The sequence below is a fragment of the Morone saxatilis genome, unplaced genomic scaffold (assembly GCF_004916995.1).
Source record: "Morone saxatilis isolate NCDOM2014 unplaced genomic scaffold, NCSU_SB_2.0 Contig0, whole genome shotgun sequence".
NCBI classification, from domain to species: Eukaryota; Metazoa; Chordata; class Actinopteri; family Moronidae; genus Morone; species Morone saxatilis.
The window spans coordinates 19,830,468-19,842,160 of record NW_023339650.1 but is presented as its reverse complement, the minus strand read 5'-3'; the positions used below and the strand labels follow the sequence as shown (position 1 = coordinate 19,842,160).

General features: G+C 40.9%; 2 protein-coding genes across 2 annotated transcripts; one reads left to right on the top strand and one right to left on the bottom strand.

Moving 5' to 3' along the window:
- Window positions 1-2,773: 2,773 nt before the first annotated feature.
- LOC118338919 lies at window positions 2,774-4,829 on the top strand (the record flags this gene model as incomplete). Its single annotated transcript, XM_035676419.1, is given in 3 exon segments — window positions 2,774-2,850; window positions 2,976-3,227; window positions 3,802-4,829. Coding segments are annotated over 3 exon segments (587 nt in total), but the record flags the coding sequence as incomplete, so codon positions are not given.
- A 431-nt stretch (window positions 4,830-5,260) lies between these two features.
- Window positions 5,261-7,953, bottom strand: abcf3 (ATP-binding cassette, sub-family F (GCN20), member 3; the record flags this gene model as incomplete). The annotated part of the gene is given in 8 exon segments (XM_035675284.1): window positions 5,261-5,787; window positions 6,023-6,110; window positions 6,264-6,396; window positions 6,642-6,733; window positions 6,914-7,002; window positions 7,113-7,245; window positions 7,358-7,402; window positions 7,877-7,953. Coding segments are annotated over 8 exon segments (816 nt in total), but the record flags the coding sequence as incomplete, so codon positions are not given.
- Between the last annotated feature and the right edge of the window lie 3,740 nt (window positions 7,954-11,693).

Here is an 11,693-nt window from a genome sequence, read left to right as displayed (position 1 = left end):
AGTTGTTGTTGTTATACGTCATCTAGTTCATGCAGGCTCGGAAATGCTGAAGCCTACAGAACAAACATCGCTTATAAAAACCCGATACCGATAATTCCCCATATTAAATTTTTTAGTGAATATCGGAGGGCCGATATTATCGGACATCCCTAGTTTATACTAGTTGTTTTCCTCATTGTCCCAGTTAGTGTTTGACCCTGAGGAGGCGGAAACGTTGATATTTACTAGTTGAAATAAATGCACCAGATTTGGACCCTGATTGGCTAATGAATCCTGAGCAAACGGACTGACAGTGAAGGCATCACTGGGCTCCAAATGCAGAAAAATGTATTTTTACGGATATTTTCCGTCACATCAAACTGACACTCTGACTGCCAGCCTGCAGTCGGTGCGTTCGCTGCCGTCTGTAAACACGAGCACTGCTGGCAGGCGGAGTGGCTCCACGCGGCCGTCCAGCTGAGTGCGCTTAGTGTGAGACGACCTCCTGCTTTCTGAGACGTCTTTGTACTGAGGACGAGTTTTTGGGTCACAGTGTGTGTGTGTGTGTCCTCGGGCTGCTCCAGACTCTTAATATGCCACCAGACTCTGATTAATGATTGGCTGTATGTGTGTCAGACCTTAACCGCGGGAAACCAAGAATCACCTCTGGGATTGGCCGAGGTTAAGAGAGGTTAAAGACGCGCAGAGAGAGGTTGGATCAGTTATTCCTGCTGATATTTTCAGATCTTTTAATTCATTTGTAGGTGAAACAACTTTTATTTGACCTGATTTATCTCCAAACTGTTTTTACAAAAAAACAAACAAAGCTGTTTCCTGTCCCTCGCCTCACCCAACCATCACAAGGAAATACAGAATGGACCAGTTAGCGGTGGATGTTACGGTTACATCTGCAGTTGCTGGCGTAGCAAAACCGCTGTCTATACACCATAGCTTTGTACCACGACATCATTTATTATTGTTTCAACATTCACTGTTTGGGGAAGCTAACGTTAATCCAGCCACGCTGAATGACGTAATCTCAACGAGTTAACGTCAGCTAAGACTCCCGGGGCTGATCTGGCTGATAGATTGGCGGCGGCGTTGGACAGCGGTAGTGGCTTACAACATTCAGTCTTGTGAGAGCTGCAGTTAGCTAAGCATTGCTGGAACTGTCTCTTTCTGGCAGCAATTAGGCTCCACCCACAGAATTAGAGACGAAGCCTAAACTGAGTCCCCACATTGTCACTGTGTAAACAAATGTGTGTCCCCACAATATGAGTAATATAGGTCCACACACACACTCTTAGACCATTATGAGCTCTCTCTCTTTTCCCTGCAGCTCCCTTATGGCGGTCGGCCACTAATGCAAATGTGCTGTGAGCCAAGCCTGGGGGGCACTTAGACCTCCCCTCAACCCCACCCACCCTCTGCTTATACCTGTCTGTCTCTCTACAGACAGTCTCACATCCGATCCTGTCTGTGTTTGTATATTTTACACAGATTCAGTCGTCTTCTTCTACTGCTGCTGACGGCGTTAACTTACTGTTTTACACAAGTTATTAGTTTTACGTAATTAAACACAGCACAAATCCAACATTATTATTTCAGAGCTTTCTTACTTGTTAATCACATTAGTGGCAACATTACTCGACAGCACCCCCTCTAGAGCAACTCCAGTGGCACATTTCACCAATTTGTATAATAATCGGTATGTGTGTAAATCACGTACTGCCAGGATGTAATGTTTTCTTGCTGCATATACTGTATTAAATAATAATACAAGATACAATAATATATTATTTAGCAGACTGAACTCTTGAGATAGCTTAAGGTGTTCCCCAGGATACCAGTTTGGGACCTATTTTGTTTTGTATTTTTAATTAAAAGTGTAAATGACAAAAATACACTTTTATGCCGATGACAGTAATTTATTCCAGTCATTACAAACTACTATGCTGAGTCTTAAATTGGTTTTAAATGCTCAGTTCACGGTCTTCTCTAAAGCTTGCTTACAGTTGCTTGATGATTTTAGTATTTTAACATCTGATGGTAAATCCACTGATAACAAGATTTTATTTAATGTACATAATCTAGTTTGGAAGCGCAAACTGAAAACTGGTTTTACTGCCAAGAAACAACTTGTGGAAGCTACATATTGTATCTGCATGCTGCCTCCTCCATTAACGAGCACTGGTACATTTTTATTGTTAAAGTGATACTGGCTGAACTTCCAGCAGATCTCTGTAACCTGCTCTGTGTAGGCTCTGGTAGTTAGTGTTTGCTTTTTAAAGTCCAGGTGAAATAAAAAATGTCATTTTAAGCCTTTAAGATCACATCCTCAGTTATATCGTTCCCCTATTTAACAATATCTGACAAAATTTGTGTATTTTTATATCAGAATCCAATCATTGTGTCTGTAAAACAGAATGTGATGCGTGCTTACGTCAGCATGAACTAACTGAAACCAATAATATCACAACATTCACTGCAATCAATCTGCAACTGTTAGCCACACAGAGTGAAGATTCATTAGTTAGCTAGCTAGCTACCGGAGCTCACTGATTACTGTACAAACACACAACTTTAGTATCACTGTACAAACACACAACTTTAATATCACTGTACAGAAACTAAACAACTAATCGATTAATGGATAATAAAAATAATCATTAGCATTGTCATTACTAGCATGCTAACATGCTATTGTTGAGCAGGTGTAATGTTTATATGTTTGTTTTCTAGTTAGAAAAGATGACTGACTGGTTCTTTTATCAAACTCACTGTGAATGAACAGGTGAGGGTCGGAGGGTCCAGACCAGAGCCATGAGCTGGGGGATTCAAATGGAGGCCGAGGTGGTCCGCAAGTATGAGGTACAGGAGACACTGAACCATAACACACTTTATTAACTGAGGATGATGATGGTGATGATGATGAAGGTGATGATGGTGATGATGATGATGATGATGATGATGATGGTGATGATGTCGTCCTCCAGAGACTGAAGAGCGCTGCGCTGGGTCGGTCAGTCTCGGTTCAGGATTGCGGTCTGTTCATTGACGCCCAGCGGTCCTGGTTGGCTGCGAGTCCTGACGGCATCGTGACGGACAGCCGGACTGGCCAATGGCTGCTCTGCCTGGAGGTGAAGTGTCCCTACAAACACAGACACAGACGAGTGGAGGACGCCTGCAGGGACGACGCTGCCTTCTGTCTGGAAATAAAGGAAGAGGCCGGACGGCAGCCCGGAAAGGTAAACACATCACATTTCACCATCTGGACATCTGTCCCCTCTTAATGTCCCATCCTGTCTTCAACATGTCCCAGATTAATATGTGCCAAAAGAAACAAAAAATTACCTCTGACCTGTATCTACAGCACTGACCTCTGACCTGTATCTACAGCACTGTATCTGTAACCTAGTGTTATTGTATTATTGTCAAATCAAATCTTTATTTTCTCTGAAAGGCAGTTAGTGTCAAATGATTAGTGTCAGGTTGCTTTTACCTTTATCCCTTACAGCGAACTGTAGTCGGTAGATGTTCATTTTTCCATATTACAGAAACGCGGTGAGGAGTTGAAGCTTCACATCGACCTGCTGGTCCCATCACACAGTCCATTGCCAATAAAAAGACTAATTCCACAGCACATCGATGTGCATTACATGTTTAATGTAGCTAGTCAGTTCATATTAATAATATAATTATTGTTAATATTGTATGAATGAAATAGTAAAGACCTCTGACCTGTATCTACAGCATTGACCTATGCCCTGTATCTACTGTACCCCTCTCCTCTAACATCCTCTCGTTGTCTTCCTCTCCTAGCCCCCAGCCTACCGTCTGAAGACGTCTCACAGTTACTTCACACAGATTCAGTGCCAGCTGGCGGTGACGGGCCTGCAGCGGGCCGACCTCGCTGTCTTCACCCTGAAGGAGACGGCCATCGTCCCTGTGACCTTTGACGCTGACCTGTGGGAGGAGACGGTGTCCAAACTGGAGGTGTTTTACAGGGACGCTGTCCTGCCTCACCTCAGAGAGAAGACACGGCAGGACACAGCAGCAGCCTGGACACCAGAGCCGTAGAGACACTGCGGTGACCTCTGACCTCTGGGAGAACATCCTCCAGAGCAGGTCAGGTGTGCAGCATCCGTTACCATGATGATATAACCAGGTTAAAACTACAGACATAACCATCAATAGGTCTATTACTGACACGTTACAAACACAAAATGGACATATTTCAGCTCCCAGTGGGCCGATGTACACATTGGACCTCAATAATCCAAAACCAATCCCAATAATCCCAAAACCTCCTTTATTGTCCCAATCAGCCAATCAGCTGCTGAGATATCGTCCATATAGCTGATCATTGATGCTAATGATGCTATACAGAACATATGCAGGTTATCATCAGTCAGACTGAACATTTCTGGGTTCATAATGTGGAAATATTACAGACTACATTGTTTTTATTATATTTTTATAATTATGTAATGAAATAAACTGGAATAAACTGTTAGTGTAAGTAATGTAATCTGGATTCTCTCTAAAAGTGTCTGAATTAATTATTGTTTGTTGTATTCTGAGTGGAGCTGCATATTGATGAGTTACTTTGTTTGGTGACGTTGTTTATTTTTAATAATAATATTAATAATAGTTACAATTCTATTTACATCCTGACAGAAATCAATAAATCAATAAATCAAATCCTCTGAAAAACAGAAGTGAACTGAGTTTGTTTTCCTGAACTGTGTGAATGAGACAGGAAGTAGTTGTTTGGTGAGTTTGGGAAAGGGTGGCTAGGATTTCTTTGATACTTTCAAAATAAAATAATAAAGTCTACCCATCTTCGACCTTTGACCTCTGAACCGCTCCATGCTTTACTCATTCTTGTTAATAAACTTTATTGATCAGGTTGTTTGTCCCCAAAGTGCTCAGAGTTCACTTTTTATTATTCAGAAATGTTTTTGTCAGAACAGATATTTAATAAACTCTGACTGAAACTAAACATTTCCTTTTTATTTCAGTCAGTTTCAGTTCACTCCTGGTTTTTATTTCAATTTTTATTGAACTTTACTAACTTCAGTTTGTTTGTACTGATGATGTATTTGTCTTCCGGCTGTTTGAACCAAGAAAATAATAATAATAATAATAATAATAAGATATATACATATATTTCTGAGTGTGTGCAGATGTGTGCAGTAACTCCAGTCAGACGGAACCAGTGGAACCAGTGGAACCAGTGGAACCAGTGGAACCAGTAGAAGAAGAGGAAACGACCACATGAGCTGATGGTTTTTATTTTGTCCTTTAAAACTGATAAAACTTCCGCCGGTCGACGTTACAAAACAAAATCAGGTTTAAAGCGACGAGAAACTGACGACAGACGGTTGTTTGACTTTTAAATAAACTCCAGATCTTTCGCGATGACTGCGCCTCCTCCAGAGTTCACTGTGACCTCATCAGGTGAGCGGAAACCGACCAATCAGCTCGCAGCAGAACATCACCTGAAGCAGGAGGTGAGACAGTTCAGAGAAGAAAACATCATCCGGTCTGCTCCGACGGCCGATTGGCTGCTGTGACAGGTGCTGTTATGGAGGGGGCGGGGCTTATGTTAGTGGTGGGCGGGGTCAGCCTGCAGTGGGCGGGGGCTCACAGGTAACCCTCCTTCTTGAACTGCTCGTGCAGGATGTCTCGGTACTCGTCGAAGCCGCCGTCGATGCGTGCGACTTTCCCAGCTTCGCACACCCACAGCTCCTTACACACCAACCGGATCAGACGCTCGTCGTGGGACACCAGGATGACCCCGCCCTGAAACATATGACATCACACAGTGAGGAAACACACCTGAGATACACCTGAGATACACCTGAGATCTCCTGTCCACTCCCACAGAAACAGGTCCAGACAGGAGCTCATGGAGGATTTCCTTTGTCAAACATTATGTATATATTCACGTGCCCTGTCTGACCAATCACACACTCCCGTTCACTGATCACAGTCACAGTGATGTCACAGTGATGTCACAGTGATGTCACATACTCACTTTGAACTTGTTGAGAGCTTTAGCCAGAGCCTCGATGGTCTCCATGTCCAGGTGATTGGTCGGCTCGTCCAGGATGTAGAAGTTCGGACTAAAGGACAGACAGACGACATCATCATCATCATCATCACCATCATCATCATCATCATCATCATCACCATCACCATCATCACCATCATCACCATCATCACCATCATCATCATCACCACCACCATCATCAGCTGAACCCTGAGCTTTCTACTACCATGGCATGGTCATCTGTGCGAAGGCCACCCGGCTCTTCTGTCCTCCCGACAGACTGGCCACCGGCCTCGTGGAGAGCTCTCCGGTGATCCCGTAGCCTCCCAGCTGATGGCGGTACTCCTCCTCTGTCCGACCTGTGACACACACACACACACAAGCCAATCAGAAACTCTCGTCAATGACTGATTAAACTGTTCCCTAAACAGGCCGCGCCTCCTGGAGCCCAAACTGTGAAACCAATTCTACTGTTGCTAGTTCCCTTAAAAAAGCATGTTAATGTTTCTCTATAAACTGTTCCCTAAACAGGGTACATGGTTCCCTAACAGACAGTAAAAGGTTTCCTGTATTTTCTTGTTGTTGTTGTTGTTGTTGTAGTTACCAGGGAACCTGTTGAGCAGCAGCTCCACAGAGCAGACGTTCAGGTCCAGCTGGTCCACGTGATGCTGACTGAAGTAACCGATTTTCAAGCTCCTGATGAGAAATTTAATGAGAAGAGAAACTACAGTTAAAAAAATGGTTCCCTAATAATGGTTTAAGTTTTCTATAATGTAAACAGTTCCCTACAATCAGTACAAAGTGGTTCCCTATAAACCAGCTCAGGTAACAGAGGCAGAGAAGTGCTCTGCTCTGATTGGTCGTTGGTTGTCTTACCTGTGAGCTTGTCTGACTCCGTTGACCGGCGTCAACTCGCCCATGAGCAGTTTGAGGATGGTCGATTTACCAGCGCCGTTTTCACCGACCTGACAGCAAACACAACACGACACGTAAACTCCAACACAGTCCAGACTGTACATTATTGATCACATATGACAGCTGTCACTGATTGGCTGATTTTATTGATCACACGTACGATGCAGATGCGAGACTCAAGGTCAGCTGACAGGTTGAGTCCGGAGAAGAGCCGTTGGTCTGGATTGTAATAAAACTCCACTTCATCTAACTGCAGGATGGGAGGAGACAACTTCTCAAAGTTATCTGGAAACCTGTGAGAGGAAAACAATCAATCAATCAATCAATCAATCAATGCCTGAAATCCTTAACTGAGACCACAGAAATGTGTAAAGATATAAGGTGATATGAGGTTTATCTTCTTACTTTAAAGTGACCTCAGTTTCTTTCTCAATTGGCTTCAGTTCAGGTCTGCAGGAGAAAACAACAAGTTCCAGTTAGTCACAGTCTCAGGTAGAGATCACCTGAAACACCTGAAACACCTGAAATAACACCTGTCTGATAAGGTACATGTGAGTCCAGCTGGATATTACTGTGACATCTTACTAAAGAACAGGTGGTGTTATGATGGTGTGACATGTGTGTGTATGAAGTGGGGTATGATAGGAGGTGGTTAAGCTACCAGTGTGGCGTACGGGGATGGGTTTCTTGTGTGAGTTCTGTGTGTACAGTGGACGCTTGTTTTATGACGTGTGTTACCAGGGCTTTATATGGTTGTGTATTATCCAGGTGGTTGTATCCTAAAGGTGTGGTACGGAGGTGGACCAGCGTGGCTATGGGATGTGTTGTACCAGGGTGTCATGAGGGTGCGTGTACCAGGGTTGTGGTAATGAAGGTGTGTACAGTGTGTGGTATGAGGTGTGTACCAGGTGTGTGTTTACTCACAGTCTCTCCAACAGTTTGAGTTTGCTCTGGACCTGAGCTGCTCTGTTAGCGTTGTACCTAAATCTGTCAATAAACACCTGAAACACAAACACAGTGCATTCTGGGAATATGTACATGTTGTCTGTACTGCAGTAGTACTTTGGAAGTCTCTAGAGATTTATTTGGATTTTATGTTGGTATTACAGTTGTGAGTTTATGAAGCCATAATGTCCTCTGTATGTTTTCCTTTATAAATAAAAAAAAAAACCTAAATGTGTGTGTGTTGTGTGTTGTGTGTTGTGTTGTGGTAGGGAAAGTTCTTCAGGTTGGATTGGAAGGGATTGAGGTTTTTTGGGCGTTTGCCAGAAAAAAGCTCATGTTTGCTCGGGTTTGAGTTTCAATGCTTCTTTGTTTCTTTTAATTAACAAGTTTCTTCTTCTCAAAAAGTCAGTTGCCACAGTTAGGTTGATGTGTTTTCAAGGGTTTACCTGAAGTGTAAATTATTTACTGGGCTGACAATGATTGAATCAGCCCTCTTAAAAAAAAAAACCATTCATTTTCATTTTTATTCTTTCTTTTAAAAACCAGGCCGGGAACCTTGCTGGCTGCTGGACGTGAGTGGGAAAAAAAAAAAACTTGTGAGTATATATTGTAGGTAGTAAGTAATAATATGGCAGTAAGAATGTATATATTATGCAGTAGTAGATGGTGTATATAATATTGGGCAAGTAAGTTAAAAAGGTTTTAGTATATATTTGGCAGTAGTAAAAAGGGTGTGTATATATATATTGCAGTAAAGTTAGTTTAGTATATATTTGGGCAAGTTTAGGTTAGGTTGTTTGTAATATAATATGCAGTAGTAAGCTAAGTAGGTTTTCAGTAAATAATATTTTGGCAAGTAGTAAGTAGTAATATTATTTTTTTTGCAAGGTAGTTTTAAGTAAAGTTTAGTTATTATTTATGCCAGTAAAGTAGTTAGGTAGGTATATATGGCAAGTGAGTAAAGTAGTTTTTATTAAATATTATGCCGGTTAGGTAAAGTGTAGTATATTTATTGCAAAGTTAGTAGTAGTAGTATATGCCAAGTAAGGTTAGAGTATATTTATTTGGCCAAGTTTTTAGTAAAGGGGTAGTTTAGGGGTTATATATTGCAGTAGTATTAGGTAATATAATGCAAGGTTAGTAGTAGTATATAATTGCAGTTTAGGTAAGGTAGTCTTTAGTTAGTATTATTTTGCAACGTAGTAAGTAAGTAGGTATATATGGCGCAAAGTTAGTAGAGTAGTATATATGGCAGTAGGTAGGGTTAGTATATATTGCAAGTAGTATGTAGTATATTTATTGCAAGTTTAGGTAAGGGTAAGGGTAAGTAATATTAATGCAAGTAGGGGAAGTTAAGGGGTAATATATTGGCAGTAAAGTTAGTCAGTAGGTAGTTTAAAGTAAATAATATGGCAGTTAGAAAGTTTAGCTATATATTTTTGCCAGTAGGGGGGAAGTAGTATATATTGGCAGTAGGAAAGTAAGTAATATATTGCAAAGGGTTTAGTAGGTAGTTAGTTAGGTTAGGTAATATATTTGCCAGTTTTAGTAGTTAGTAGTAATTATAATTGCAGTTAGGTAGTAGTAGTAAAGTATAATATGGCAGGAAGTTTAGTAATTATGGCAAAAGTAGGGGAGTAGGTATATATTTGCAAGTAGGGAGTAGTATTATATGCAGTTAGTAAGGTAGTAAGTAGGGTAGTTATAAATTATTGCAACGTAGTAGTTACGTTAGTAATATATGCAGTAAAAAGTAGTTAGTAAGTAGTAAATTAAATAATGCAGTTTAGTAAGGTAATTTATATTGGCCAAAAGTAAGTAGTAGTTAGCTATATATTGCAGGTTAGTAGTAGATAGTAGTTAGGTAAATATATTGCAGTAGTTAGGTATATAGCAAGGTTTTTAGGGGAGGTTTAGCTATAATATGGCAGTAGTTAAGGTAGTTAGTAGGTAGTATATATGCAGTTACGTTTAAGTAAGTATATATTGCCAGTTAAAGGGGGAGGAGTAAAATATATTTGGCAGGTTTTTTCAAGGTTAAGGGTTAAGTAAATTTAATTAAAATTTTGGCAGTAAGTTTATAAGTAGTATAATATTTTTTTTGGCAAGTAAGGGAAGTTAGTATATATGCAAGTAGTGTATATATATGCAGTAGTAGTAGCTAGTAGTATTATATGCCAGTAGTAGTCATATATATGCAGTAGTAGTCAGATATATATGCCAGTAGTAGTAGTCTATATATGCCAGTATGTAGTAGTAATATGCAGTAGGAGTAGCTATATATGCAGTAGGAGCTAGATAATATGCAGTAGTAGTATATATGCAGTAGTAGTATATATGCAGTAGTAGTAGTAGTAGTATAGTTATGCAGTAGTAGTCATATATGCAGTAGTAGTAGTATATATGCAGTAGTACTATATATGCAGGAGTATTATATAGCAGTAGTTAGTAGTATATATGCAGTAGTAGTATTAGTATATATGCATAGGAGTAGCTATATATGGCAGTAGTAGTAGGTTATATATGCAGTAGGAGCTAGAATATTAGCAGTAGTAGTAGTAGTATATTATGCCAGTGAGAGTAGTATTATAGCAGTTAGTAGTAGTAGCATAAATGCAGTAGTATAATAGTGATACAGTTAGCTAGTGCTTCCAGTACTTCTGATGTATTCGTCCTGTGTGTTTTCAGAGCCGACCAACATGTTGGATCTCAGAGCCATTCTTGTGTTTGGAGAACTACCTGCCAGGTTCTGAACTGTCACTCACTTTAACGTTAGCATTCCTCATTGAAAACAATTGCACAACGGTTAGCCAAGAGTAACAAGTCCTAAACAATGCCTCCTCTCCCACAGACGTGGCAGCTCCAACCCATCCTTTGGTCGTCTCCCACGATCAGAAACTTCCTCCAACGCCGTGGTAACGGACAATCCACCGGCAACTCCCAGAGCCTGGACAGTTACCGTGGCCGACTACGAAAACTTTATCAATAACCAAAGAAGACAGACTGAAGAACCAGCACATAGAGTACGAGGCCCACGCAGTACAGACAAACATATACAGGTACAACTGCGTACAGACAACAGTACAGACAAATATACAGGTTACTTACTGCAGTACAGACAACAGTACAGACAAACATATACAGGGTACTACTGCAGTACAGACAACAGTACAGACAAATATACAGTGTACTTACTCAGTACAGACAACAGTACAGACAACATATACAGGTACTACTCACAGTACAGACAACAGTACAAGACAACATATACAGGTACTACTGCCAGTACGACAACAGTACAGACAGCCAATCATACAGTACTACTGCAGTACAGACAACATATACAGGTACTACTGCAGTACAGACAACAGTATACAGGTACTACTGCATACAGAAACATATACAGTACTACTGCAGTACAGACAACAGTACAGACAACATATACAGTACTACTGCAGTACAGACAACAGTACAGACAAACATATACAGGTACCTACTGCAGTAACAGACAACAGTACAGACAACATATACAGTACTACTGCATTACAGACAACATATACAGGTACTACTGCAGTACAGACAACATATACACGGTACTATCTGCTACTACAGACAACACTATACAGCTGTACTACTGCAGTACAGACAATCCATATACAGGTACTACTGCAGTACAGACAACAGTACAGACAACCTATACAGGTGCTACTGCAGTACAGACCAACATATACAGGTACTACTGCAGTACAGACAACATATTACAGGTACTACTGCATCTACAGACAACATATACAGG